Below are 26,524 nucleotides of genomic sequence, written 5' to 3'. Positions count from 1 at the left end.
TCACATGGCACCTGTATTAGATCAATCTCAATATCCTTTAAAAGTTCTTTATGCTTTCAACTGTTCATTTGGTTCCTTCTGATGGGAATTCCCAAGTGGAAAAGATACATCCTCAAGACATTGCCATCACACATTACCATCACAATGAAAACTTTCTAAATCCAAATGAAGGTATTTGATCCTTCCTTTGCATTACTGGGCTTCCCTGGTGGCTCAGACAGTAAAGCATCTGCCTGCAATGCAGGAGACCCGGGTTCGATTCTTGGGTCGGGAAGATCCCCTGGAGAAGGAAACGGCAATCCACTCCAGCACTCTTGCCTGTAAAATCCCATGGATGGAGGAGCCTGGTAGGCTGCAGTCCATAGGGTCGCAAAGAGTCCGACACGACTGAGCAACTTCACTTTCACTTTCACTTTGCATTGCTGCAGGCTTTCATACATAACTCATTATATTCCATATTTATCTATGTGTCTTCTCTATCCCACTGGGGTATATATAATCTTTGAAACTGCCTGTCTGGAATCATGGTGCTAAACTGAGGAGGAAAAAACATGTCCCTAAAAATGTGTAACCAGAATCAGTCACCATTCAGGTTTGCAATCAAATTTACATCACATGAGTTGCCTGAAGATGTCAAATATAACACAGCCCAAATCAAAAGTCTACTTAGCTCCTTGGCAGCAGCAAAAGCAAATCCTCTCTAGGAAATTCACCTTTGTACACGCCACCAAAACTCCCCACCAAAATAATTCAGAGGAAAATGAACACCTTACTTAAAAAAAAACAAAACAAAACATTAAACATGCAAGAAAAGAAGGTACCAAAAAATGAGAACCAGCAGGGATAGCAAAAATTAGAAATTAGACCCAGATACTAGAAACTAGCAGGCAAAGAGGAAAATCAAAACAAGCTCATAATTAAAATGTTTAAAGACATAAAGATAAATTTGAAAAACAGAAGAAAAAATTTAAAAACTGACCAAAGAACAAAATAAAAATGAAACACTAAAACAAAAACTGTAACTGAAATTTAAAATTCAATAAGTGGGCTTAAGGCCAATCAGACAAGAGATAAAGAATTTGAGAACTAGGTGGACTGAAAGATACATCAGAGGAAATTTTCCAGAATGTATCACACAGTTACAGATGGAAATTTAAGAGAAATGAAAAGTAAAGTGAGATGATTTAATAAAACATACTGATACAATATAGAGTTCAAAACAAGAGAATGGGACAATATAAGAGATAATGACAAGTTTCAGAATCAATGAAAACTAGGAGCAAAACGGGTCCCAAGCTGAATAAAAATAAAAAATACAATTATCACAGTTAAACTGTAGAGTTTTAAGACAAAAACAGGGTCTTTAAAGCAACTAGGGAAAAATGATAGATTACCTTCAAATGAGAAACTGTTAAGATGGACAAAACTGTTAAGATGACTTTTCAAAGTTAACAATGGAAGCCAGAAAATATCTTCAACATATTGATACTTAATTAACTAATCTAGAATTCTAAACCTGGGAAAACTGTCTTTGAAGGGGGGTAAACAGAAATAACTTTTTCATATGGTAGACACAAACTACTACATGGAGATTCTTAAAAACGTATTTTAAGCATAAGTGATTCTAGACACAGAAGAGTGAGTCAAGAAAGAGTTAAATACACAGCCAAAGGTAGGAAAAAACTGTCCTTGTGTATCAGGGAGGGGGTAAACAACTTGATTAACTTTAAACATTGGTAAGAATTCATGTTACAATTCTTAAAGGAATCAAAATGAGACCCAAAACTTAATATCTAACTTTCAAACCAGTAAAAGAAAAAAAAAATTTTTAAACAAAAAAAACCAAAGAGGCAAGAAAGAAAAAAAGGAAATACAAAGATCAGTAATCATGAAAAAGTGTGAACAAATTACATGTTCTTGTTAAAAGACAAAGATTATCAGGTTAAATTAAAAATGAAATAGGCTCCATACAATGTGCAAATAACCTTTGGAACAAGAAAATACAGAAAGACTAAAAGGATACTGCTAAGCTGCTAAGTCACTTCAGTCGCGTCCGACTCTGTGCGACCCCATAGACGACAGCCCACCAGGCTCCCCCGTCCCTGGGATTCTTCAGGCAAGAACACTGGAATGGGTTGTCATTTCCTTCTCCAATGCATGAAAGTGAAAAGTGAAAGTGAAGTCGCTCAGTCTGCAGCCTACCAGGCTCCCCCATCCATGGGACTTTCCAGGCAGGAGTACTGGAGTGGGGTGCCACTGCCCTCTCCGGAAAGGATAGGTACTGACATACAAAAAACATACACTTCTATGAAGAGAAAGATGGTGTGGCTGGCTATTAATATGAGACAAAATAATCTTTTAGGCAGAATTACTACTAGACATAGAGGTCACTACATAGTAATAAGAATAATAATTCCCTAGCCTCAATGTATTTAAAGTAAAAACTGAAAACTAGAAATCCACCACCATACTGGCAGATTTTAGCAAGCCTCTCACTAACTGATAGATCAAGCAGGTCAAAAAACTGTTTACATCTTCCTTCTAAGATGTGAACATAAAAGCCTGATCTAACAACCCAAACATTCCTTTCAAACACACAAGTTACAAAAATTGATCACATGCTAGACAATAATGCAAGTGTCTAGAAATATTTCACAAGATTGGTACTACATAGGTCTCTGATAATGTGACTGCCTTACAAGTGGATAACAGAAAAACAGCTAAAAAAACCTACATGCTTGGAAGTTAAGAAATAGTTCCAAATAGCCTACAGGCCAAAGAACAACAAAAATTAGAAAATACTTAGAAATGAATGAAAAGAATTTACATATCACAAGCTGAGATGCAACTAAAATAGAAATTTTATAGCCCAAGTGAAAGTTGCTCAGTTGTGTCTGATTCTTTGCAATCCCATGGACTGTACAGTCCATGGAATTCTCCAGGCCAGAATACTGGAGTGGGTAGCCATTCCCTTCTCCAGGGGATCTTCCCAAACAGGAATGGAAGTGGGGTCTCCTGCATTGCAGGTGGACTCTTTACCAACTGAGCTATCAGGGAAGCAAAATTTATAGCCCAAAATGAGGTTAATAGAATTTTATATCACAAAATGATGTCAACAGTAGAGAGGCTAAGAATTAATGAGTTAATAAGCAGGGAACTTATTTCTGAGGAAATTTTAAAAGGTATGGGGAGATAAAATTTATAAATGCCACAGTTAATAAAAAGGTAAGACACTTAAGAATAACTTAGTATAAACTGTTCAACTTACGGGAAATTAACACATTACTAGAAAAATAGTTTCCCTAAACTGCTTTACCCAGAAATAGAAAACATGAACAGTCAGTAGTTTAAAACCTCCCCAGGAAAACTCCATCCTGCCCCAGATAATTTTACCTGCAAGATCTACCAAGTATCCCAGGAATGAGTACAACCTTAAACCTATTCGAAAGAGCAAAAACCACTCCTTAACTCATTATGAGCATCATAATTTTATACTAGGCTCCCCTTCCCCCACTTAGTAGAGAATCAGCCTGCAATGCAGGAAATAAAGGAGGGGCAGGTTCAATCCCTGCATTGTGAAGATTCCTGGGAGGAAAAAATGGCAACCCACTCTAGTATTCTTGCCTGAAAAATCCCATAGACAGAGGAGCCTGGTGGGCTACAATTCATAGAGTCACAAAGAGTTGGACACACTACCAACCTTATACTAAAACTTGTAAGGAAAAACAAGGAACAAAGCTACAGGCTATGAACATAGATGAAAATTTCTAAACAAATATTAGCAAACCTTTATTTATGAAGGCTTTATAACTGCCCAAAACTGAAAGAACCAAATGTCCCTCAAGTGGGAAATGGATAAAAAAACTGCAGCAAAGCCATATAATGGGACATTCAGCAGTAAAACAGAATGAACTACTGATACATGTAACCACATAGATCAATTTCAAACACACTAATCAAAGAAGCTAGGATTAAAAAACAATGTTCTACATGACTCTATTTATATGACATTCTGGAAATGGCAAAAGTATAGGGTCAGAAAAACAGACCAGCGGTTACCAAGTAGGGTTGGTGGCATGAGGGAACTGGCAGGAGTTAATGCAACTGTTCTATATCTGAATAGCGATGGCTGGCAATGATTACCAACTCCTTCCATCTGTCAAAACTCAAAGAACTACACAGTTAAATAGCTAAATTTTTACTCTATCTAAATATACACTCACATAAAATAAAAAAAATTAACAAACTGAATCCATGATGTATAAAAATAATGTATCATAACTAGCTGGGTTTATCCCAATCATACAAGAGTGGTTTAACTCTAAAAAAAATCAGTTAATATAATCCATTACATTAATAAACAAGAAAAATTAGATGCTCTTCTCCACAATGAAGAAAAAATATCTGATGAACTTCAACATCCATTCACGCTGAAAATTTCAAACAAGGAATGGTGGTGAGGTCTGAACTCCTACAATAAACTTAACCAACACTATGTTTAAAAGTAAACAGCAAAGAAGGGATATATGTATATGTATATGTATGGCGGACTCACTCAGCTGTACAGCAGAAATGCAACACTGTAAAGCAACTAAACTCCAATAAAAAAAAAAAGTAAATGGCAAAAGTATCCCCTGTAAGTCAGGGAACAAAAGTGCCCATTACCACTTATGTTAAAATTGTATTATTAGCCCTGATCAGCACTTAAAGCCAAAATGAAACAGAATTTGTCATCATCCAACAACATGACTGTCTATGTCGACAGTGCAAAAAGAATTCAGACAAAATATCAGAATGATTTCAATGAAGTACACTACCAAAATAACCAGTTACCCCTTCAAAGGAAATCTCATCACTAACTGAAATGTGAAATTCCATTACCTGGACTAGATTCAGTAGTGTCAGATTTCAGGGAAAGCTGTTTTGTTCCATCTTTAACTTTTTTCAATCGGTTCTTATCTCCTGGTAAAGTCAATTTTTGCCTGAGTGGTTTTAACTCAAATGCCTGAAAAGTTTTGACCTGTGTTTTCTCCTCAGGAGCTACTTCTTTACTTGAGTCTTTTATAATACTGACATTATCAGTGCTCGTTTGGTCCTCAAAGTTCAACGTTTTAGGATCTTCTTGCACATTCTCCTCTTTGCTACTCAAAGCCAGTTTTTCATCCTTATTGATGCACTCTAGTTCCAACTGTATTTGCTTATATTTCAAAAGTAAATCTTCAAAAGTTTCTTCCCCACAGTTTTCACTTTTTGATGAATAATTCTGTTTTCTTGATGGAGATCTTCCAAAACTTTTGGCTGAACAGCATATTAAGGAAACCAGTTGCCAAAAATTTTCCAGTTAATTTAACAAAAACACATTAAGTTATAGATGAATTGTCACCCTTTTTTGTGTTTTTCAAAGATGAATTGATATTTTAAAATTACTAAATTCCATTTAATACATGTGCTGTTATGTGTTAAGCACTTTCATTATGTACCCGTATTTCAAATTTAACAAGTATTAATATAAACAGTCCACTTACAAGATCACCAGTGTCACTTATTACCCACAGTATACACAGATACAGCACCTGGTTAGTTTACAGCATGTTTCTGCAGGTATCAGGAAAGCCCATAAGCTGGTTGGTAAAGATTTGTTTCTGAAGAGGGGAGAAACTGAATGGTTTGTCACAGATGTTGATAATTTACACTTCAAATAATAAGACGTTTCTTCTTTTTAATTAGTTTCTTCTTGTGTCTCAAATTTTTAAAAATAGAGATAAAAAATGAACACTGATAATATTTAAGGCTAAGTTATGAATAAGAAACACTGTATTGAAAACCTAACATAGCTATCTTAGAACTCATCAAGTATACATCCAAAATAGGTACAACGAAGACAATGAAACCAATTTAAAAAAAAAAACAAAAACCTTAAGTTGTATTCAAGATGTATCTTCTAAACTAATTTTTCCTTGAAGATAAGGATATCAAAACCTGTTATTTTTGGTCTTTCTTTTCTTTAACATAGTGATATATACAACGTAACTTCATGGTTGGAAGTGGTTACAAAGTTCCAAACTAAAATTTTTATTCAAAATAATTCACACATGTAAAAACTGTTCCACCTCACTTCTCCAGTCTAGAAATTAATAAAAGACAAGTATTTTATTTGGTTTTAACACAATAAGGCATTAATAGATCATTAAATTGGCTAGGATATAACATTACATTTCCCTATATATAGTTTCTTCTGTTTAACAACTTACTAGACAATCTGCAAAGATTTTTAAACTTCTCTAATGACCAATTTAAGAATGGTAATTACCACCAAGTATTTTAGAAACTAAATAATCATTACAACTGAAAATCTTTAAAAGTTCTGCAGCAAAACTGTTCTAGCAAGTCTTTGGTTTTCTGATCTCCTTTTACAGCTGGGTTTCTTGAAATAATACTAGTTTCTCATTACCTGTCTTTCTCAACCAAATGGAATCTGGCTTCTGCTGGCTGAGTTTATCCATCATGTTTTCAAACCTTATTCTATCTGATTTCTCTGCAGCATTCCGTAACTCCACTCTTCGTTTGTTTCTCTAGGTTTTGGGGGTTTTTTTTTTGGTCTTTAATGACACCTCTCTCTCCCAACTGCTGCAACAATAGTGCTCTCCAGTGAGTCCTACTTAGTCTCTCTCTTCATTTTGAGCATTCTAATGCACTCCCATAGTTCTGCCTGGTGATATTTGAGGTTCTATCTCCCACAAGCCATCTTCCATCCTATTGTTAATCTTTCTAGAACACAAATCACATCTTATCCCTTGTTTTAATCTCACTAAGAATAGAGTCCAAAATCCTTACAATGGCATATAATGCTTTCATGATTCCCTTCCAATCTCATCTCTTCCAGGTTTATCACAATTTATGCATAGCTTTGTGTCTAGGTTTTTCTGGTCTTCAAATTTACCCCAATTCAAAGGCCCCCTCGCTATATGAAGCTAGATAATTACTTGCTCCCCGACCCCACCATTACATACTCTTTGTACATAAACTTGGGTAATTATCTACATTTAAATCTCACTTTTTCAATGGAGTCACAACAACTAAAAAAATAAGACTAGAGTCCTTGGAAATATTCAGAAAGAGAAAAGATTCAATACACTAACAAAAAATAAAATAACTAAAGGACAGAAAAAAAGGAAAATCAATTGAGCTATGACTAATTAATCTCCTTCAAGGCTAAATGAAGTGTCCTACTTCTACCTACACAGAACAGTTAGAATGAAACCAACACTTAAATGATTTAATATAAAATTGGTCAACATGGAGTTTCTAACTGAAACCTGGTTTATGTTAGCTATGACAGATTTGAAAGTTTAAGCAGCAGCCATCCAAAGGAGACATATGCTAAGACTGACTGACGAAGTGCCTATCAATACGGAAAATTAAAAATGAACGAGAATGAAAATAACTACCTCCAACAGAATCTGGTTTATTCCATTTCTTTAAAGCTGCATCTAGCATATTTTAATTATTACTGAAAAAGTTTTAAAAAATACCTACCTGTACTCATGCTACTTCACTTCTACATTATAGAAATAAGTCACAGAATAACTCTTATTCTTTCTTAATGCAATTCTTGTAACATAAAAATGTTACAATCACACAGTGGAAATAAAAATTAAACAGTATAATCATGGTATTAAAGGAATTTAAAGTAACAAAATCTTTTATTACAAAATTTATTTGCTCACGTTACATAAAAGTGGCTGGGAACTGTTTCTCTTCACAAATTCTTATAAAGAATTCTACCTCTAGGATGGATTACTGATACACCTCAAAGAAAACAATGAGCAGAGAATCAAAACAATCATCCTTATGCAGGATGTGTGAAAAGTAAAACAGCAAGACAGCTCATTTCTGATAAGTTACTATAGAAATCAGACTGGATACTTTCCATACTTGTTTCACAACACCATATGCCTGTTGATTAATAAAAACATCTAAGGTTAACAATAAAGGTATATGCTGCTGCTAAGTCGCTTCAGTCGTGTTCGACTCTATGCGAACCCACAGACAGCAGCCACCAGGCTCCCCCGTCCCTGGGATTCTCCAGGCAAGAACACTGGAGTGGGTTGCCATTTCCTTCTCCAATGCATGAAAGTGAAAAGTGAAAGTGAAGTCGTTCAGTCGTCTCCGACTCCCAGCGACGCCATGGACTGCAGCCTACTAGGCTCCAAAGATACATATGGTAGAAGCCAAATTTATATCGAATGCATGGACAAAAAGACGACAAAAGCAGGAAGTAGGCAAGTCCATGGCATCACCTCCTTTTCTAACATAAAATAAACTAAGAAAAAACTTTAAGCTCCCATAGTACTTTTTACATACCTCAATTTGAACTTTTTACATACCTCAATTTGAACTTTTTACACTGAATATAATTAACATTTGTCTCTTCACACAAGTTTCATTCATGTTTGTATTCCTTTTTTATGCTTTTTTAAAATTTTTTATTGAAGGATAATTGTTTTACAGAATTTTGTTGTTTTCTGTCAAACCTCATTTTTGTATTCTTAAATAATTTACATGTCTGTAAGTAAACAGCCCTTCTGTTCTTAGGCTCAGAACTGACAACTAACAAATCCTTGGTTAAAAAAAATATCTTGGGCTAAGGTTTTCTATCTTTATTCAAAGAATATTTTCTTTTTAAAAGTTAAACACCTAAGTGATTTTTTTCCTTCAACAGTCCTGCGTGCTCCTGACCCAACTTGTGGTTGCATAAGTTTTTTCAGAGCACTAGCATCAGAAGCTCCTCCTCCTTATCTAAACTACATTTCTGGCCCTCTTTCTATCCTGATATCTGGCAAAGACCATTTGATCTTAAGTATTCTGTGAAAATAACGTTGAGTGTCTCCCCAACAAATGTCATTACATGTAGGTTTCATATATAATGAATATATTAAAAACATTACAGCATGGAAATTACAATCAGCAATAAGTATTCTCAATAATAATAGGCAGTTATCATGGAGTATGTCAAGACATAGTTCTACAAATAATCTGAAAGAGAATATTAATATAGTTACTATAATATATACATCTGCAGCACTTTGCTGTATCTTGAAACACATATGTATAACTTAAAAAAATTTTTTTAAAGGATAGTTCTATAAACACATCTTAAAATAGCAAATTCTCAGATGAATAAACTCAGGTTAGAGGGGACAAGAATCTGATATTTGCTATTTTCCTCCTTAACCTCTCCATTAGCTCCACCTCCCCATAAACCCCATGGTTTCCAATGTATTAAAATTAAAATACTGGTAAGTTTCATTCTCTCTCTTAGTCCACAACTGTCAGCACCAAGAGTTATAAAATGCCCAAAATATGAACATAAGAAATAAAGAAGTTAAGGAGGTAAAGCTTCTGCCAAAGATACATGAATTTCAAACCTCCGAATTAATAGTTGGTGACACCAGGACTTTTTCCCCTCCAACTTTAAAACGCAGCAATGTATAAGAATAAATCAAGAAAGGTAAAAAAAAAAAACACAGAATCACAAATAAAAACAGAAGGGTTCGGTGTAACGAAACTTCATAATCTTCAATGTGACAGTGCAATACGATATAAGCAACAGTATTTCTCAAACTTTTTATGGCTAATACTTTTTTCTTCCTCTAACAATTCTTGAAGTTGCCTCTAATGCAACTTCACGTAACAAAGTTTACTAACAAAAACAAAGGCTAACGAAACCTAGGCTTGTGATGTAGTATTTCAAATCTGATTCCACTAGTTTGGCCCCCGTCCAATACAAGTTACTATTAAAAAAATATACCCAATCAAGCAATTTTAAGAAACAACGCGACAGTTTCACACGGGGTTTACCAACGAACGACCTACGTTAAGTATTCTGACACAATGACAAATAAGCGGTTCTGACGGTTCAGAAAAGTTACTCATCTCATACCTAGTAATGACGCTAAAGGGAACTTTAGTGACACACCCAGGGCAGACCGCCACGTTAAGGATACAACTCTTCCGAGGTGGAGAGGGCTCTCGCCAGCTCTGACTGCTGCCGAATCCGGATCCCGCTCCTCCTCCCAGAGGTCTGCCCCCCGGCTTGCCTCCTCGCTCACCCCCTCCTCGTCCCCGACTCCAGCGACTCCCACCCCGGTAAGGCCTGCCTCGAAAACGGAAACGGTCCAAGGCGATGTGGCTCCGTTCCCAAAACGACGGCCGGGGGCTGCTTTCGGACAGTGAGCTGGAAGGCATCCTCACGGAGGGCGGGTGAGACCGGAACGGCTCTTTGGGTCGGTAGCTGCTGTGTCCCCTGAGGTGGCCCCGCTCTGACGCGTGCCGCGAGCGTGAGAAATTCCTCAGCTGCAGCTGAGAGGAGGACGACGACGAGGAGGAGCCACCGCCTCCGCCGGATCCACCGCCCCGGGCCGGGTGAAGAGGCCTTCGCCGCGGGTACGGTAACAGCCCGCCGCCACTGCTGCTGCTGCTGCTCCGGCTCCGTATCTGACTGTTATTATCGTCGTCGCTGATTTCCCCATCTTCAAGCTCCCCTTCTTCCTTAGGCGAGAGGCCACTGGAAGCCAGGGCCGGAGTATCTGCGGTCGCCATCCCGGGACCAACGCTTTCCACACAACCTTAGCCCTCTATCCGGGGATCCGCCCGACTACTGCCTTTCTCTTCGGTTTTCTTCTTTCCTAACGGACCCGGTCGGTGCGGCCTTATCCTGTTTGGAGACCTAGCGGGCTCTGCTCCCCAACTTCCCCGCACCCCAGCTCTTTCTCGCCGGACCGTCGCAACCCACTTCCCTACCCTAGCGCCCCCTTGCTCCTCCGCGATCGGGGCTCTTCCGCCTCGCGAGAAAGTGGCTCTCGAAGTGGCTCTGCTCGGCCGTCACTTCCTGCCGCACGCCGGAAACAAGACTCCTAGTTCACGCGATAATAATTAGGACAGCGCGATGCTCCCTGGGAGTTGTAGTCTTTCTTTTTATTGCCGCTCGGTTTGAGGTTATCCTTCCAGTCTGAGGCTCGTACCTATTACTGACTGGCCTTTGGGGTGGGGGTAGGTGGGCCTGTTTTTAATCTTGGCCTCGAGAGAGTTTCATAGTGATAGGGGGGCACACCTCGTCTAATTGCTCGGTGGCTTGCAGCTAAAGAGACGCTATATAGTCCCACTCCCTTTCGGGAGCCGGGGAGAGGGCGGGTTGCGTCCGCCATGTTGGTGAAGGCAAACGGGAGCGACTGGAGCTCCAGGACCGTCGGCTTTGCTGGCTCAAGTCCGCCATATTAATAAAGAGAAAGGGCAGGTTGACCCCTCCCGCCCCCCACCCGCTACACATACACACACGCACACGCATACACACACAGCCGTACACTTCCCAGCCATCTCTGGCAACTCAGCTCGGTGGGCCCTTCCCCAGCCTTTTTTGCCTAGGGTCCGCCCGAAGGAAGCGTAGCATCCCGCGCCTCAAATCAGGCTTAAGACAGCGCCGAATGAGGTGGAAAGGGAAATGCCGACCAATTGCGCCGCGGCGGGCTGTGCTACTACCTACAACAAGCACATTAACATCAGCTTCCACAGGTAACCTGGGCAGGGAGTGGGGCTGACGGAAACGGGAGTTCCTACACTGGGTATCACTTGTGTGAGAAGAACAAGAGGATTCTACTAGTTCTAACTTAGCTATTAAGTAGCAGGGACGCATCATTTTTGGCTTTTGTGTTTCTCAAATCTGTCCAGTTTTTCTCTCCCTTCGGGGAAGGTTTACTCAAGTTGTGTACAGTGATTTGTCCTTCTCTAGAAAGCGACAGGAGGATATCTTAATTTTCTGCTCTCTTATTTCCTATGTATTCGACCACGTCTTGATGTTAATGACGCCATAAGAGGAAGCGAGATCTTTTCAAGTCAGCAATCACCTAAAAAGCCGACTACGTTCCCGTTATAATTAGACAGTTCTCACTAGCTATATTGACATGGGAAGCGTTTAAGATTTCTGATAGTCACATACGGTAACTGCGGAGGAATTGTCGTTAATAGCAGTAGAATTAAGCTATGTGAATGAAAATGGAAAAGATAAGCTTTCTATTCTTACTAGAACAGAGTAGTATACAAAGAACCCAGGTTACGTTCTTCGTTCGTTTGCTGAAAAGCAGTCAAAATTCTTTAATTCTGTCAAATCAGAACTCTGGAAAGCACGTTGAATACTACATGAAATAATGACTCGGTAAACATTTGCCTTCTCTGCAAGTGCCTGCCATATGCTTGAAGAAAAGAAGCATTCAAAAAGTTAAGTACAAACAGTTCTGCATTTATATACTTTGCAACTTAATAAGATCTTAGAATTCAGAAAATGATATCCTTGACCTTTCTTCCCACCTCATTATGACTAAATGTACCCCCTATTAAAAGTTACCACTTAAAAAACAAAATCCTTGTGGTGGTTATGTTTTTCATGTATGTCATGAAAATGTAGTGCTTTATTCATTGATCTAATGTATTAAAAAGCAAAGATATTACTTTGCCAACGAAAGTCCCTATAGTCAAAGCTATGGTTTTTCCAGTAGTCATGTATGGATGTGAGAGTGGGACTATAAAGAAAACTGAGCACTGAAGAATTGATGCTTTTGAACTGTTGGAGCATCAGTGTGTTGGAGAAGACTTGAGAGTTCCTTGGACTGCAAGATCAAACCAATCAATCCTAAAGGAAATCAGTTCAGAATATTCATTGGAAGGACTCATGCTGAAGATGAAGCTCCAATACTTGGGTCACCTGATGTGAAGCACCCTGATGCTGGGAAAGACTGAAGGCAGGAGGAGAAGGGGAGGACAGAGAATGAGAAGGTTGGATGGCGTTACCAACTCATGGACATGAGTTTAAGCAAGCTTGGGGAGTTGGTCATGCACAGGGAAGCCCAGCATGCTGCAGTCCATGGTGGCATCATGGGGCTGCAAAGAGTCGGACACAACTGAGTGACTGAACTGAACTGAATATGTGCCAAGCTCTTAGCACCTGACACGGTGCTAAGGATCCAGAAAATACTTAACCTTCTTGGACTTGGAATAAGAAAGACAGACATAAATAATTATGGTTAAATGCCACAGAAGAGACTTTCAGGGAGTCCTAATTTAGCTTTGGAAAGTCAAATAACACTTCTCAAAGGATGTGAAATTTCAAATGAGACCAAAAGATGACATATATCTGGTCCTGTACAGTACTTTTAAGGATTTTCTGTTTTATCCAGTGAGTTCTTGAGTAGCTATGGAAGGCTTACAAAGAATGGAGTGATTAGATTTCCATATTAAAAAGCCCTCAGGCTGCAGTGTAGCAAATTACAGTGTTTCCTAAAGTGCTGGATAAGCATCATCATGAGATGAATTTGATGAGAAAGGAGCTTATTACAGAATGTTAGCATACCTACTATTTCACAGAGAAACCCTGATGCAGCTCAGTGGAACTAAACAATGAGTACTTCTGATGCTGACACGATCAGCCCTAGATTGATAGAGAAAAAAGTTAGGACCCTGTAATAAAATAAGGGAGACTCAGTGGCCTAGACGAGAGTAGTACTGAGAGAAGGGATGGGAAGAAGTGGACAGATTTGAGAAATGTTTGAGGAAAAATTATTGTATATGGTAATTTGATTTGGAAGATGAGGAAGAGGGTGGAGTCACGGCACCAGCAAGGGACGTTTAGGAGATGTGTCGTGGCACACTAACACACACACCTCCTTTCCATGTTTGACCATTTGCTTGCTATGAAATTAACATCCTCATGTGTCACCTCAGAAGTTTAGGCCTTAAAATAGCATTATTCATAATGAAATTAATTCCTATTTCATAATTAACATTTAATTCACTCCTTTCCTAGGCCATTGGTAGACTTCTAATTGCCTAAACTTATTGTCCCCATTTTTCTTCTCTCTGCCTCAGCCCATTCCAGACTGAGTCTCCCCAGTAATCTTAGGAAACTGTTCTTGCTAACATGAATTGTCACTCCTACATCTTTTTTCATGGCATGTGATCATTTCCTCCCTAAAATACTCTCTACTTTGAATTATTTGACACTAATTTTGTGATTTTCATCTTACTTCCTTGGCCTAACTTCAGTCTCCTCTACCACTCTATTGCCTAGCCCATTCTCATCAAAAGGGTTGCAGCTGTTCCTATGGTCTTGGTTAACATTTACTTGTTGATGCCTCCTAAATGCCTCCTAAATTTGTACTTCCAGTCCAAATCTCCAATGGGTTTTAGACCTTTAGATGAAGTGTCTCAATTATTTCCCCCATCTCTTCAGGTCCTCACATTCAGCATACTAAAACTGTACTCTTGAACTTGCCCTTCCCCAAAAACTACATTTCCCATATTCCCTTTCTCATAAAAGGAAACACCAGCCACCCAGAAGCTGAGAGGTTATCCTCCCTTGACTTCTTACCATTCCCTCTCGATTGAGATATTAAAACAACTTCTTAAGTGGTTCACTGCTTCCATTCATGTCCTTCTAACTGCTCTTTTATAGCAAATGGTGTGTTGCTAAATGTTTAACAACAGGATCTCCGGGGAAGGGCAAAAGCCCTGATTTGTAGTGTTTGTCCAATTTGCAGGATATAAATACTCCCAACCATAACTGGTTTTAAGCTACCAACATGACATCACTGATAGTGGAGTTGGAAAGAAATGTACAATACTACCCTATTGTGTATCATTTATTTCATACAGGTTTCATACATATAAGTAACATAAGAGTGTAGATAATAGTAAAATAACTAGGTGCTGGGTTTTTAATATGTATTACCTTTGTTTTTAATCTACTTAAATGCAAACTTACATAATTTTTAATCATGGCTGTGTTTAACAACCAGTTAAAACATTTTCTGTTAACAGTCACCTCTAAATTAGGTTCTTGATGACTTACCAATACCATTTTGGATAAAATTCAAAATCACTCTTTATCTTAGCAGGCCCTCCATCATCATTTCATGTCATAACACTTCCCTGTACCCAAGATACTCTTTAACATTCTTCACTACTACCATTTCCCTAGCTAATTCCCATACTCTCTTAAGGCTTCTTGATGAGATTAGCTCTTCCTATTATGGTTCCATGCAATCCTGTACTTACCCTTTTCTAAGTTCAAATAATTACACTTGTAATTACATTTGTAATATTGGGTTGGCCAAAAAGTTCATTCAGGTTTTTCCATAAGACGCTATGGAAAAGCCCAAATGAACTTTTTTGGCCAACCCAATAATAAAAACTATTTATTTAATATTTACCATGTACTATACACTGGGCTAGGCTTCTCTGGTGGTCCAGATGGTAAAGAGACTGCCTGCAGTGCAAGAAGCTTGGGTTTGATCCCTTGGTTTGGAAGATTCCCTGGAGAAGGGAATGGCAACCCACTCCGGTATTCTTGCCTGGAGAATCCCATGGACAGAGGAGCCTGGAAAGCTGTAGTCCATGAGGTCACAGAGTCGGGTAGGACTGAGCAACTAACACACACACACACGCACTGAGCTAAGCATTTACTCACATTGTCTCATTTAATTCCTAGAACCCCACTAGATTCATTATTACTCAACTTTATGGGTGATAAAACTGAGGCCTAAAAAGGTTAAACAACATCCTTAAAGTCACCCAGCTATTATGTGAAGGATCCAGGATTGATACCTGGTTTGATTCCAGAGAAACTGTTCTCGGCCACTCTTTTCTGCTACTTCAAGCTGTTTGATTCTGTACCTTCCTCATTACAGTATACCCTCAAAAAAGGGGGATATCATAAAGGTAGGTCAGTTTTATTTAGCACCATGTCTTCAGTGCCCAGGACAGTGCTTGGAATGTTATTCAGTTATTTATTAAAGACCCTAGCAAAGTAGCACTGTTTAAAATACTGAGTGATTTTCCAAAGCATCTAATGCTTCTGAAAGCCTGCTTCTATTTTTGTTTAGGAAAGAATATATCCATCTGTTAACACTACTTCACTTATTTAAAACTAATATTTACAGGATTTATTATTACTTAAATTCAGCTTACAGGCTGTTTCACTCACCCTTTGGGTTTGCTGGGAAAAATCCAAACAACATGTGAAAAACATAATTCAGGTTAATCTTTATAAAACATTATCCAAAATAAAATATAAAATTGTTGATTATTCTTATTTTATTTCAACACAGATAATCTGAAGATTATTTAGTAATGCCAAACTAACTCCACTAGCTTGTATATTCATTGATTCACTCAGAAAAGTTTATTGAATGCTTACTTAACAGGATAAAGTAGTAAAATAAACAGCTTCTAACCAGGAGAAACCTGTGATCTAGTAGTGGAGATAGTAAAGTAAACAATTGGAATACAGTTATATTTGCACTATATGATACAAGAACATCTAACCAAGTCTTCTGATCATGAAAAACTTGTTAGGAAAATGAGTATTATTTAATACTATTATTTAAGTACTATTATTTAATAGTACTCAGTACTATTAAACTGAGTATTAAAAGAAGTAGAATTTGATGAAGTTAAGGTCCAGTTGGAGGCATTGATTTCATTATTTAAAAAAGAGCTAAAGGTGGGTATGAAAAATAATATCTGACAGTCTTCATATATCTGTAGAGTCTTATACAAATGCTAATACAAAAGTACTGCTGCTGCTGCTAAGTCGCTTTAGTCGTCTCCGACTCTGTGCGACCCCACAGACGGCAGCCCACCAGGCTCCCCCGTCCCTGGGATTCTCCAGGCAAGAACACTGGAGTGGGTTGCATTTCCTTCTCCAATGCAGGAAAGTGAAAAGTCAAAGTGAAGTCGCTCAGTTGTCTCTGACTCCTAGTGACCCCATGGACTGCAGCCTACCAGGCTCCTCCGCCCACGGGATTTTCCAGGCAAGAGTACTGGAGTGGGGTGCCACTGCCTTCTCCGATAGTACTGATAGTACTTATTTATTCTGAGCCTTTATTGAGGTCCCAGCAAGAAGTGTGCTTATGAATTAATAGCTTAATTTTTAGCTCAGTCCTCAGGAGAATTTTCAAATCATTAAATATTGGAACAGAGCTTTGAAGTGAGAATACATTATTGTTAAGAAGTGAGAGCTAACAGAGTAGATTACTTCTCCATCAGAAGTGTCTAGTGAAATAGAATAAAAGTATCTTACGAAACTACAGGAACTGTAGAGTGACATACAAATGCTGCCTTCAGATCAGGGTGTATTTGAGGTTGTGGGGAATGGGGACATGAGATGGCAGGGTGTATAGGTAAACCTGGGCTTTCATCACTGTGCCCCTCCCTGCTGATAATTTGAGCAACCCTAGTATATCTAATATAGCCAAAGCTGTTCTAGTGAATCTTCAGCTGGGGGCTTCGGAGCCACAGGATCTTCTAACATAAATTTAATGGTTCTTTTTAGGCACTAGTGAGTTCATAATTAATACTTAAAGGATAAGGTAGTCAAACTAAAGAGTTCAGATCAAACTTATTGCGTGTGAATGTTGATGCTTCTATTTGCAAGTCAGTCAACACAGGGGCTTCCCTGATAGCACAGCTGGTAAGGAATCTGCTGCTATGCAGGAGACCCTGGTTCAATTCCTGGATTGGGAAGATGTGTTGGAGAAGGGATAGGCCACCCACGCCAGTATTTTTGGGCTTCCCTAGTGGCTCAGCTGGTAAAGAATCCACCTGCAGTGCAGGAGACCTGGGTTCAGAACCCCTGGGTTGGGAAGATCCACTGGAGAAGGGAACAGCTACCCACTCCAGTATTCTGGCCTGGAGAATTCCGTGGACTCTGTAGTCGATGGGGTCACAAAGAGTGGGACACAACCAAGCAACTTTCACTTCACAGCACAGCTGCCATCAGAATTTTTAGAAGTCCCTTATATTTTCTCTTCTTTAACAGCTGTACACCGGGTGATATCACTGTATTTTATGTTTGAAATAAATAGGAAAAACATTCCAACTGGCTTGTCATTAGCATTTTACTTCTTGTAGTAATTGTGCTTTCAACTGTACTACATAGCTTAAGAGTTCATTTTTTCAAAAATATATGCAGTTTAACTTCATGAAAGTAGTATAGTATAGTATTAATTTATATAGTCTATATTCATAGTAACTAAGCACATTTTTGTTGAGTCCCAACTATTTGCAAGGCAATACCTAAGTGGTAAAGATAGATAAAAAGATATAATGATCCGTGTCCTCAAGAAACTGATCATCTTTCATTTCATTGGAAATTTTTTAAAATGAAAAATTACAAAGCATGCAGTAAGTATCATAATGAACACAGAGGGAGGAATACCAGAATCTGTCTTGATAAAATTTAATCTGTGGATTATCTGAGTTGTCTTGACCATGTATATCAACAGCAGATCAAATCATTGTGAAATTATTCCTGCTTACAATGGTTTCACATAAATTTGATATAGATCAATTTAGTTTTACTTGTTTTTTCTCCCTTGTTAAGGACTAGTTTGGGAAGAAATGTCTCTTTTTAAGACCTTGAAAAACTGATCTACTTAAGTTAGTTTTTTATTAAGTTTTAAGAACTTATAAAAATGAACATGAATTGGTTTCTGTTCCAGTGTTTGGATATTAGAAATTTTTAATTTGTTATATAAATGGAAGACATTTTAAATTGTCATTTTTCAAAATTTCTTTTGACTATTTAGTGCAACCAGAAGTGTGTGATAGTTGGAATTTGAGTTGCCCTTTTTTTCTTTTTCTTTTTTTTTTTTTAAAGGTTTCCTTTGGATCCTAAAAGAAGAAAAGAATGGGTTCGCCTGGTTAGGCGCAAAAATTTTGTGCCAGGAAAACATACTTTTCTTTGTTCAAAGCACTTTGAAGCTTCCTGTTTTGACCTAACAGGACAAACTAGACGACTTAAAATGGATGCTGTTCCAACCATTTTTGATTTTTGTACCCATATAAAGTCCATGGTACGTAATGCTGCTTTTCTTTAACTCCATTTTTAGAATCCATCCTTTTTTGTTTGTAAAATGGAATGATTCAGAATATATTGAAATTCAAATATAATACTGTAGCTCAAGGAAGTTGGAAAATTGCAGTAAAGATGCAGGCTAGAATTAGTGCTCAGATCTCCTGATTCTGTTATTCTTTCCCTAATCCAAACTGTTTTATCATATTGGAATGCTACATTATTGTTAATTCTTATCAATAAATGACCCAATGGTTAAACTGAAAAATATTAATGAAACCTCTAGCATCATTCTGCCCTGGTTTTAGGATGACATACAAATAATGTGTGATAAGTGCTTTCATGGCAACACACCCAAAGAATACCAGAGTCAGACCAAAGAATATAAGGTCAGAGCGAGGCGTAACAGAAAATTTCGTAGAACTCCAGCACTTAGACTGGGTTTGAGCTTGGAGTTTGGAACTTAGGAGAGAGTTCTTGACCTTGCACAGGGCAGCTGCAGTAGTACAATCAGAACAAAAACTAATGAGTTGAGGGATGAGTGGAAAATAAGTATGAGCAAGTGATACTTACTTGTATCTTATTTGAAGGAGAAATTTAAGGTATAGTATGAATGTATTAAAACAATGTTTTATCTACTCAAGGAAGATCTGATCAGAAAAGAGAAAAGCTAGCTGCGAAAGACAGGGTCACTAAAATGTTAAGGGGTAGAATGAACAAAAAAAATGTAAAAAATTTAGCTTTGAAAAAAAGGACAGATATCTTTTCCTCTGAAAGAGGAAAAAAAAACTGCTTTTCTTGAGTTATTTTTGATGGGTAAATTTGTAAATCTACATGGTTAATATCTGAATGGGAGAGAAGAGAGAGGAGATTGTGGTAAACTAATTATTAATGTTAACATCACAGATATTAGAAAAGCTCCAGGATGGCAAGCATTTCACTTCTGAATCCTCAGAACCTCAAATAGTGCCTGGTACATAGTACACACTCAGATGTTTGTTGAATTTGAAGTATACCTTGGTTTTGACACTTTGATCATTTATTCTTTCAACAGATATTTACTAAACTTTACATATGTTGAAATCCAAGTTAGATGCTGGGAATATAAAGATGAAAATGGAGCTCCTGCCAATTGTTTTAGGCAGAAAGAATGCCAGTTTTAGGTTTCATGAGGACAGGAACCATATTTATCTTACTTGTTCACTGTTGTGTTGTTTCAATAAATGTTTGTTGAATGAATGAAAGACACAAAGTTATGAAATTGATGACATAATGTGGGAACTAAAAGTGTTTTAATATTTTTGGAATAAAAATTAGGATAGTGAATGGCAGAATGGGGTGAGATCCTAAATGGTATAGTATGCCATGTAAAGATTTTTTTGTTCTTTAGAAAATAGGCAAATAAGAATGTAGCCAGTATTAAAACATCAAATCTGTTAGAAAATTATGCTAGTGGCAGAAAATAGATTCAGCTCAGTTCAGTTGCTCAGTCGTGTCCGACTCTTTGCGACCCCATGAACCGTAGCACGCCAGGCCTCCCTGTCCATCACCAACTCCCAGAGTTCACTCAAACTCATGTCCATCGAGTCGGTGATGCCATCCAGCCATCTCATCCTCTGTTGTCCCCTTCTCCTCCTGCCCCCAATCTTTCCCAGCATCAGGGTCTTTTCAGATGAGTCAGCTCTTCACATGAGGTGGCCAAAGTATTGGAGTTTCAGCTTCAACATCAGTCCTTCCAATGAACACACAGAACTGATCTCCCTTATGATGGACTGGTTGGATCTCCTTGCAGTCCAAGGGACTCTCAAGAGTCTTCTCCAACACCACAGTTCAAAAGCATCAATTCTTCTATGCTCAGCATTGTTTATAGTCCAACTCTCACATCCATATATGACTACTGGAAAAACCATAGCCTTGACTAGACAGACCTTTGTTGACAAAGTAACGTTTTTACTTTTTAATATGCTGTCTAGGTTGGTCATAACTTTCCTTCCAAGGAGTAAGCGTCTTTTAATTTCATGGCTGCAGTCACCATCTGCAGTGCTTTTGGAGCCCCCAAAAATAAAGTCACCCACTGTTTGCACGGTTTCCCCATCTATTTCCCATGAAGTGATGGGACCGGATGCCGTGATCTTAGTTTTCTGAATGTTGAGCTTTAAGCCAAGTTTTTCATTCTCCTCTTTCACTTTCATCAAGAGGCTCTTTAGTTCCTCTTCACTTTGTGCCATAAGGGTGGTGTCATCTGTGTATCTGAGGTTATTGATATTTCTCCTGGCAATCTTGATTCCAACTTGTGCTTCTTCCAGCCCAGGCCTTTTCATGATGCACTCTGCATATAAGTTAAATGAGCAGGGTGACAATATACAGCCTTGACATACTCCTTTTCCTATTTGGAACCTGTTGTTCCAAGTCCAATTCTACCTGTTGCTTCCCGACCTGTATACAGGTTTCTCAAGAGGCAGGTCAGGTGGTCTGGTATTCCCATCTCTTTAAGAATTTTCACAGTTTGTTGTGATCCACACAGTCAAAGGCTTTGGCATAGTCAATAAAGCAGAAAAAGATGTTTTTCTGGAACTCTCTTGCTTTTTCAATGATCCAGCAGATGTTGGCAATTTGATCTCTGGTTCCTCTGCCTTTTCTAAAATCAGCTTGAACATCTAGAAGTTCACGGATCACGTATTGCTGAAGCCTGGCTTGAAGAATTTTGAGCATTACTTTACTAGCATGTGAGATGAGTGCAATTGTGCAGTAGTTTTGAGCATTCTTTGGCATTGCCTTTCTTTGGGATTGGAATGAAAACTGACCTTTTCCAGTCCTGTGGCCACTGCTGAGTTTTCCAAATTTGCTGATATACTGAGTGCAGCACTTTTACAGCATCATCTTTTAGGATTTGAAATAGCTCAACTGGAATGCCATCACCTCCACTAGCTTTGTTCATAGTGATGCTTTCTAAGGCTGACTTGACTTCACATTCCAGGATGTCTGGCTCTAGGTCAGTGATCACACCATATTCGTGATTATCTGGGTTGTGAAGCTCTTTTTTGTACAGTTCTTCTGTGTATTCTTGCCACCTCTTCTTAATATCTTCTGCTTCTGTTAGGTCCATACCATTTCTGTCCTTTATCAAGCCCATTTTTGCATGAAATGTTCCCTTGGTATCTCTCATTTTCTTGAAGAGCTCTCTCGTCTTTCCCATTCTACTGTTTTCCTCTATTTCTTTGCATTGATTGCTGAGGAAGGCTTTCTTATCTCTCCTTGCTATTCTTTGGAACTCTTCATTCAAATGGGTATAGCTTTCCTTTTCTCCTTAGCTTTTCGCTTCTCTTCTTTTCACAGCTATTTGTAAGGCCTTCTCAGACAGCCATTTTGCTTTTTTGCATTTCTTGGGGATGGTCTTGATCCCTGCCTCCTGTACCATGTCACGAACCTCCGTCCATAGTTCATCAGGCACTCTATGAGATCTAGTCCCTTAAATCTATTTCTCACTTTCACTGTATAATCATAAGGGATTTGATTTAGGTCATAACCTGAATGGTCTAGTGGTTTTCCCTACTTTCTTCACTTTAAGTCTGAATTTGGCAATAAGGAGTTCATGATCTGAGCCACAGTCAGCTCCCAGTCTTGTTTTCGCTGACTGTATAGAGCTTCACCATCTTTGGCTGCAAAGAACATAATAGATCTGATTTTGGTGTTGACCATCTGGTGATGTCCATGTGTAGAGTCTTCTCTTGTGTTGTTGGAAGAAGGTGTTTGCTATGACCAGTGTGTTCTCTTGGCAAAACTATTAGCCTTTGCACTGCTTCATCCTGTACTCCAAGGCCAAACTTGGCTGTTATTCCAGGTGTTTCTTTACTTCCTACTTTTGCATTGCAGCCCCTATAATGAAAAGGACATCTTTTTTGGGCGTTAGTTCTAAAAGGTCTTGTAGGTCTTCATAGAACCATTCAACTTCAGCTCTTCAGCATTACTGGTCAGGGAAATAGATTAGTGAGGATTAAAATGAGCCCAGAGATCAATAAAGTTTTTAATATATTCAAGCTAGACATGAATGATATGGGCCTGATGTGGGTAGTAGCATTAAGAATGATGGGAAGATCCTAAACATCCTGATGAGATATTTAGGAGGTAGAATTAATAGGACTTGATGACTACCTGAATGAAAGAAATTAAAGGGAAAAAAGGGTCCTCAGGTTTCTTATCTGGACTGAAGTTTTCTAGCCAGATCTTAAGTCCTTGATAGTATGATATAACTGTGCATAATTAATAAGTAAACCTATTCAGGAGCTTGATTTTTGGGAATGTTTTTATTAAGTAGGATCACAGGTCTGATATATTAATCAAATTGAGAGAATAGTATTTACTTTAAAAAGAGATCAAATCAGTATCACAAATAAATGTCTAAATGCATTCTATATTGGTCTTGGTGAGAATATTGCAAATAAATTTTTTAAGTCTATAGAATCATATTTAGTTATTTGAAAGAAACCTGGGAAGGGCATTGTCTGGTTCCAAAAAGAGCAGTTTAAGTACTGTTACCCAAAATTGGACAGAATTTGCTTTTTTGTGATATTCCATAATTTATGTTCAACCCTCTAATTTTATTTGGCTCAGAAACTCAAGTCAAGGAATCTTTTGAAGAAAAACAACAGTTGTACACCAACCGGACCATCTAATTTAAAATCAAGCATTAGTAGTCACCAAGTACTACTTGAACACAGTTATGCCTTCAGGAATCCTATGGAAGCTAAAAAGAGGATAATTAAACTGGAAAAGGAGATAGCAAGCTTAAGAAGGAAAATGAAAACTTGCCTACAGAAAGAACGCAGAGCAACTCGAAGATGGATTAAAGCCGCGTGCTTGGTGAAGAATCTGGAAACAAATAATGTATTACCTAAGGGCACATCAGAATACATTTTACCAGCAGCCTTAAACAGTCTTGCTTTGGAAGATTTCAAGATTCTTGAACAAGATCAACAGGGTAAAACATTATCAGTTCTCTAAATCTGAAACAGACCAAGAGTACGCTCATTTAGGATTTGTTACTTAAACTCCATTCTATTCACAAGTAAAGACAATTAAAGAAATTATTCCAAATTTGAGTAGTTAATGAAGTTTTACTTGAAATAACATTACTGTATAATTTATGAAGACTTGATTACAAAAAAATGGAGAACTTTCTATGAAACATTTAAATGAGAAGAGAAGTGCCTTATTGTGAGAATTACATACTTAAAATTTTTGCTAGAAAACTTAATATTTGTAGAATGTTTTGTGTTTTTGTTTTTTTAACCTCTTTAAAGAACAGTCTATTACAAGTAATGTTTTTAATTTATATTATAAAAAATTTTTTTCCTGTACCAAAGTTGGGATATTACATTCTAAGTAATTTGCCTAGTAGGGATTAACTGACATATAACTGTAAAATTGTTCAGTTTTTTATTAATTGAATTATTATTGGCACTGTGATTGGGAAAAATTATAGGGAAAAACCCCCTGAAATACAGGGCAAATTATTTTATTTAAACTTTCTATATCTTCTTATCTGTAAAATAAGCTAATCATGGCCTCCATCATAACAAAATTAGCTTTTGCAATATCTTGTAAAATATTTTGAAAATAATATTTTCAAATGTAAAGTACCTTTGAGTTATCCAAGTACCTCAGGCTTCTAAAAACTGGTAGCTGGTTATAGTCACCTTCTGAGAAAATATGCTATGAAATAACACAGAGATTGAGATCTAGCTTTTACTTTAATTGAACACAAAGATAAATGTATACCACATTTTTCTCATAAATAAAAATACATTTTCAATTTCAAAGTTGATGCATTAATAGGCAAACATGCGACAAAGTTTCATGTTAGAAATACTCCCTCTGTCTCCACGTGTATTGATACCAAAATTCTTAAGCTTTCTTTTTTTTCTATAAACCCATAATAGAATTGAATTATGGAAAAGTACTTACCAGATTGTATCTCCACAGCTTATAACCTAAAATTGAATCAGTTTATCTTACATATCAGTTTGCTTTTTATCTCTTTTAGTAAGTAGAGTAACCATACTGCATAAGGGAAATGAAGTGTAGATCTCTATAAAAATTCTTGTGTCTGTGATAAAGCTATACAGGTGCTAATTATTTTACAACAGAGAATATCAGAACTCTTCTTATAGTTTCCACTTGAACAATTAAAGGGTTTGCCTTATTTTGCCAGATAAATGTTTAGTAAGAGCCCTTCAAACAGCTTTGGTCAAATCATATAAAAATTTATTAATGAACAATCAGGTTAACCAGGCCTAACTTGAGTTTCTGACAACAACATATGAAAGTACCATATATATAATCACATATTACTGTAAATCTTTCCCATAAGGTCATGGTTCCTTGATGATAAAAAAGTTTTTATAACATTTGCTTAAATCCTAGCAACAGTCTTTTTAGATTATTTACACCCTTTTAATAAGGAGTGCCTACAAGAGTTAACAAAAGCAGTGGTAGAAAAGATCTCTTTTAGTTTCCATCAGGCACTTAAAGTAAATATTTAAGAAAATCCTTTTGTGTATAGTGTAAATCTTGTTAGTCATGTTATCTTTAATACTGGATTCACTTCTTGGAATTGTCCTTTCATGTTTACAACTGTCTTTATATGGTTTCAAACATAATCATCAATACTTACCATTTCTATACTTCACAATAAGTTGGGTAAATAATCATTTAAACATAAACTATGTTTTCCAAACATAAACTCTCATGTGGTTCACCACCCCTCCCCAATACAAAACAAAACACCAATGCAGGCTGATTCCCATGTACAATAGTACCTTAATATCTTAATATAACATTTTTTAAATCACAAAAATGAACCATTATAAAATACACAAACTTTTGGCACATTAACTTGACTTCATTATTATTTGAGAGCACTGAATAAACTACCACTCAGTACATTTTTTGCTGTTTTTTCCCCATGTCATTTTCATGTCACTGTTCTGATAACATGCTATCTGCATCAAGTATGTTAACATATATCTGTCTGCCTTAAAACTACTTTCATTCATAGAGAAAATCAAAAGGAGTTTAGTTTTACTTTAAAAATTAAAGGAATCTTTTAAAATCCTGTTTTCAGTTTGTTGATAAACTTATCACTTAGCCCATATATCATGAAACTCATGAAAATTATAGTAGCTCTTTGTCCTCTGCTGTACACATATATCCTGTTTTATGTCCATCATTCATGCTGTGTCTGTTAGGCACTAACCTTTACAGAGAACCAGCCAAAGGCTAGGAATTTGATATAAAGATGAATATGACATGATTTTTCTGCCCTTAAGTTGCTCAAAGTCTTTTGAGAGAAACAAATATTATTTATAATACAATATGATAAATGCTATGAAAGAGGTGTGTGTGAAGTGCTTTGGTAAATGCCATTAAATTGGAATTTAATGAGAACATGTAAACTTTAGACCTTTTTATAATAGTTTTCTTTTGAAGTAAATGGATGTCTTCTTATAATGACTTACCAAAGGAGATTTTGTAGAACATGGGTGTTAAGGTGAATTACATAGTGTTTATTTAATGAATTGTAAAACTTTCCTCCCATTAAAATGAACACTGAACAAATTT

At 37.3% G+C, this 26,524-nt stretch overlaps 2 protein-coding genes across 6 annotated transcripts in view; one reads left to right on the top strand and one right to left on the bottom strand.

Annotated features, from left to right (window-relative positions):
• Positions 1-10,879, bottom strand: part of ZFC3H1 (zinc finger C3H1-type containing) — a 52,269-nt gene extending 41,390 nt beyond the window's left edge. For 3 of the 5 annotated variants that reach the window (XM_055587551.1, XM_055587561.1, XM_055587557.1), the window contains exons 1-2: positions 10,008-10,797; positions 4,882-5,298 (exon numbers count right to left, since the gene is read on the bottom strand). In XM_055587551.1, the coding sequence (XP_055443526.1) occupies positions 4,882-5,298; positions 10,008-10,602 (1,012 nt within the window). In that variant the 5' untranslated portion in view covers positions 10,603-10,797. The other 2 variants (XM_055587565.1, XM_055587568.1) reach the window with 2 other exon arrangements.
• Positions 10,880-10,957: 78 nt separating this feature from the next.
• Positions 10,958-26,524, top strand: THAP2 (THAP domain containing 2). The gene is made up of 3 exons (XM_055587571.1): positions 10,958-11,571; positions 18,710-18,905; positions 23,516-26,524. The coding sequence occupies exons 1-3, from the start codon at positions 11,501-11,503 to the stop codon at positions 23,903-23,905; spliced, it is 657 nt and encodes a 218-aa protein (XP_055443546.1). The 5' UTR covers positions 10,958-11,500; the 3' UTR covers positions 23,906-26,524.

The sequence above is a fragment of the Bubalus kerabau genome, chromosome 1 (genome assembly GCF_029407905.1).
Source record: "Bubalus kerabau isolate K-KA32 ecotype Philippines breed swamp buffalo chromosome 1, PCC_UOA_SB_1v2, whole genome shotgun sequence".
NCBI classification, from domain to species: Eukaryota; Metazoa; Chordata; class Mammalia; order Artiodactyla; family Bovidae; genus Bubalus; species Bubalus kerabau.
The sequence above is the reverse complement of the archived record's forward strand: the minus strand, read 5'-3'. Positions and strand labels throughout refer to the sequence as shown.

What these genes read in the sequence shown, in the direction of transcription:
- THAP2 (XM_055587571.1), top strand. Translation starts at nt 11,501, where the DNA reads ATGCCGACCAATTGCGCCGCGGCGGGCTGTGCTACTACCTACAACAAG. An exon ending in ATTAACATCAGCTTCCACAG is followed by an intron (nt 11,572 to 18,709) that starts GTAACCTGGGCA and finishes TTTTTTTTAAAG; the next exon opens with GTTTCCTTTGGATCCTAAAA. An exon ending in GTACCCATATAAAGTCCATG is followed by an intron (nt 18,906 to 23,515) that starts GTACGTAATGCT and finishes TATTTGGCTCAG; the next exon opens with AAACTCAAGTCAAGGAATCT.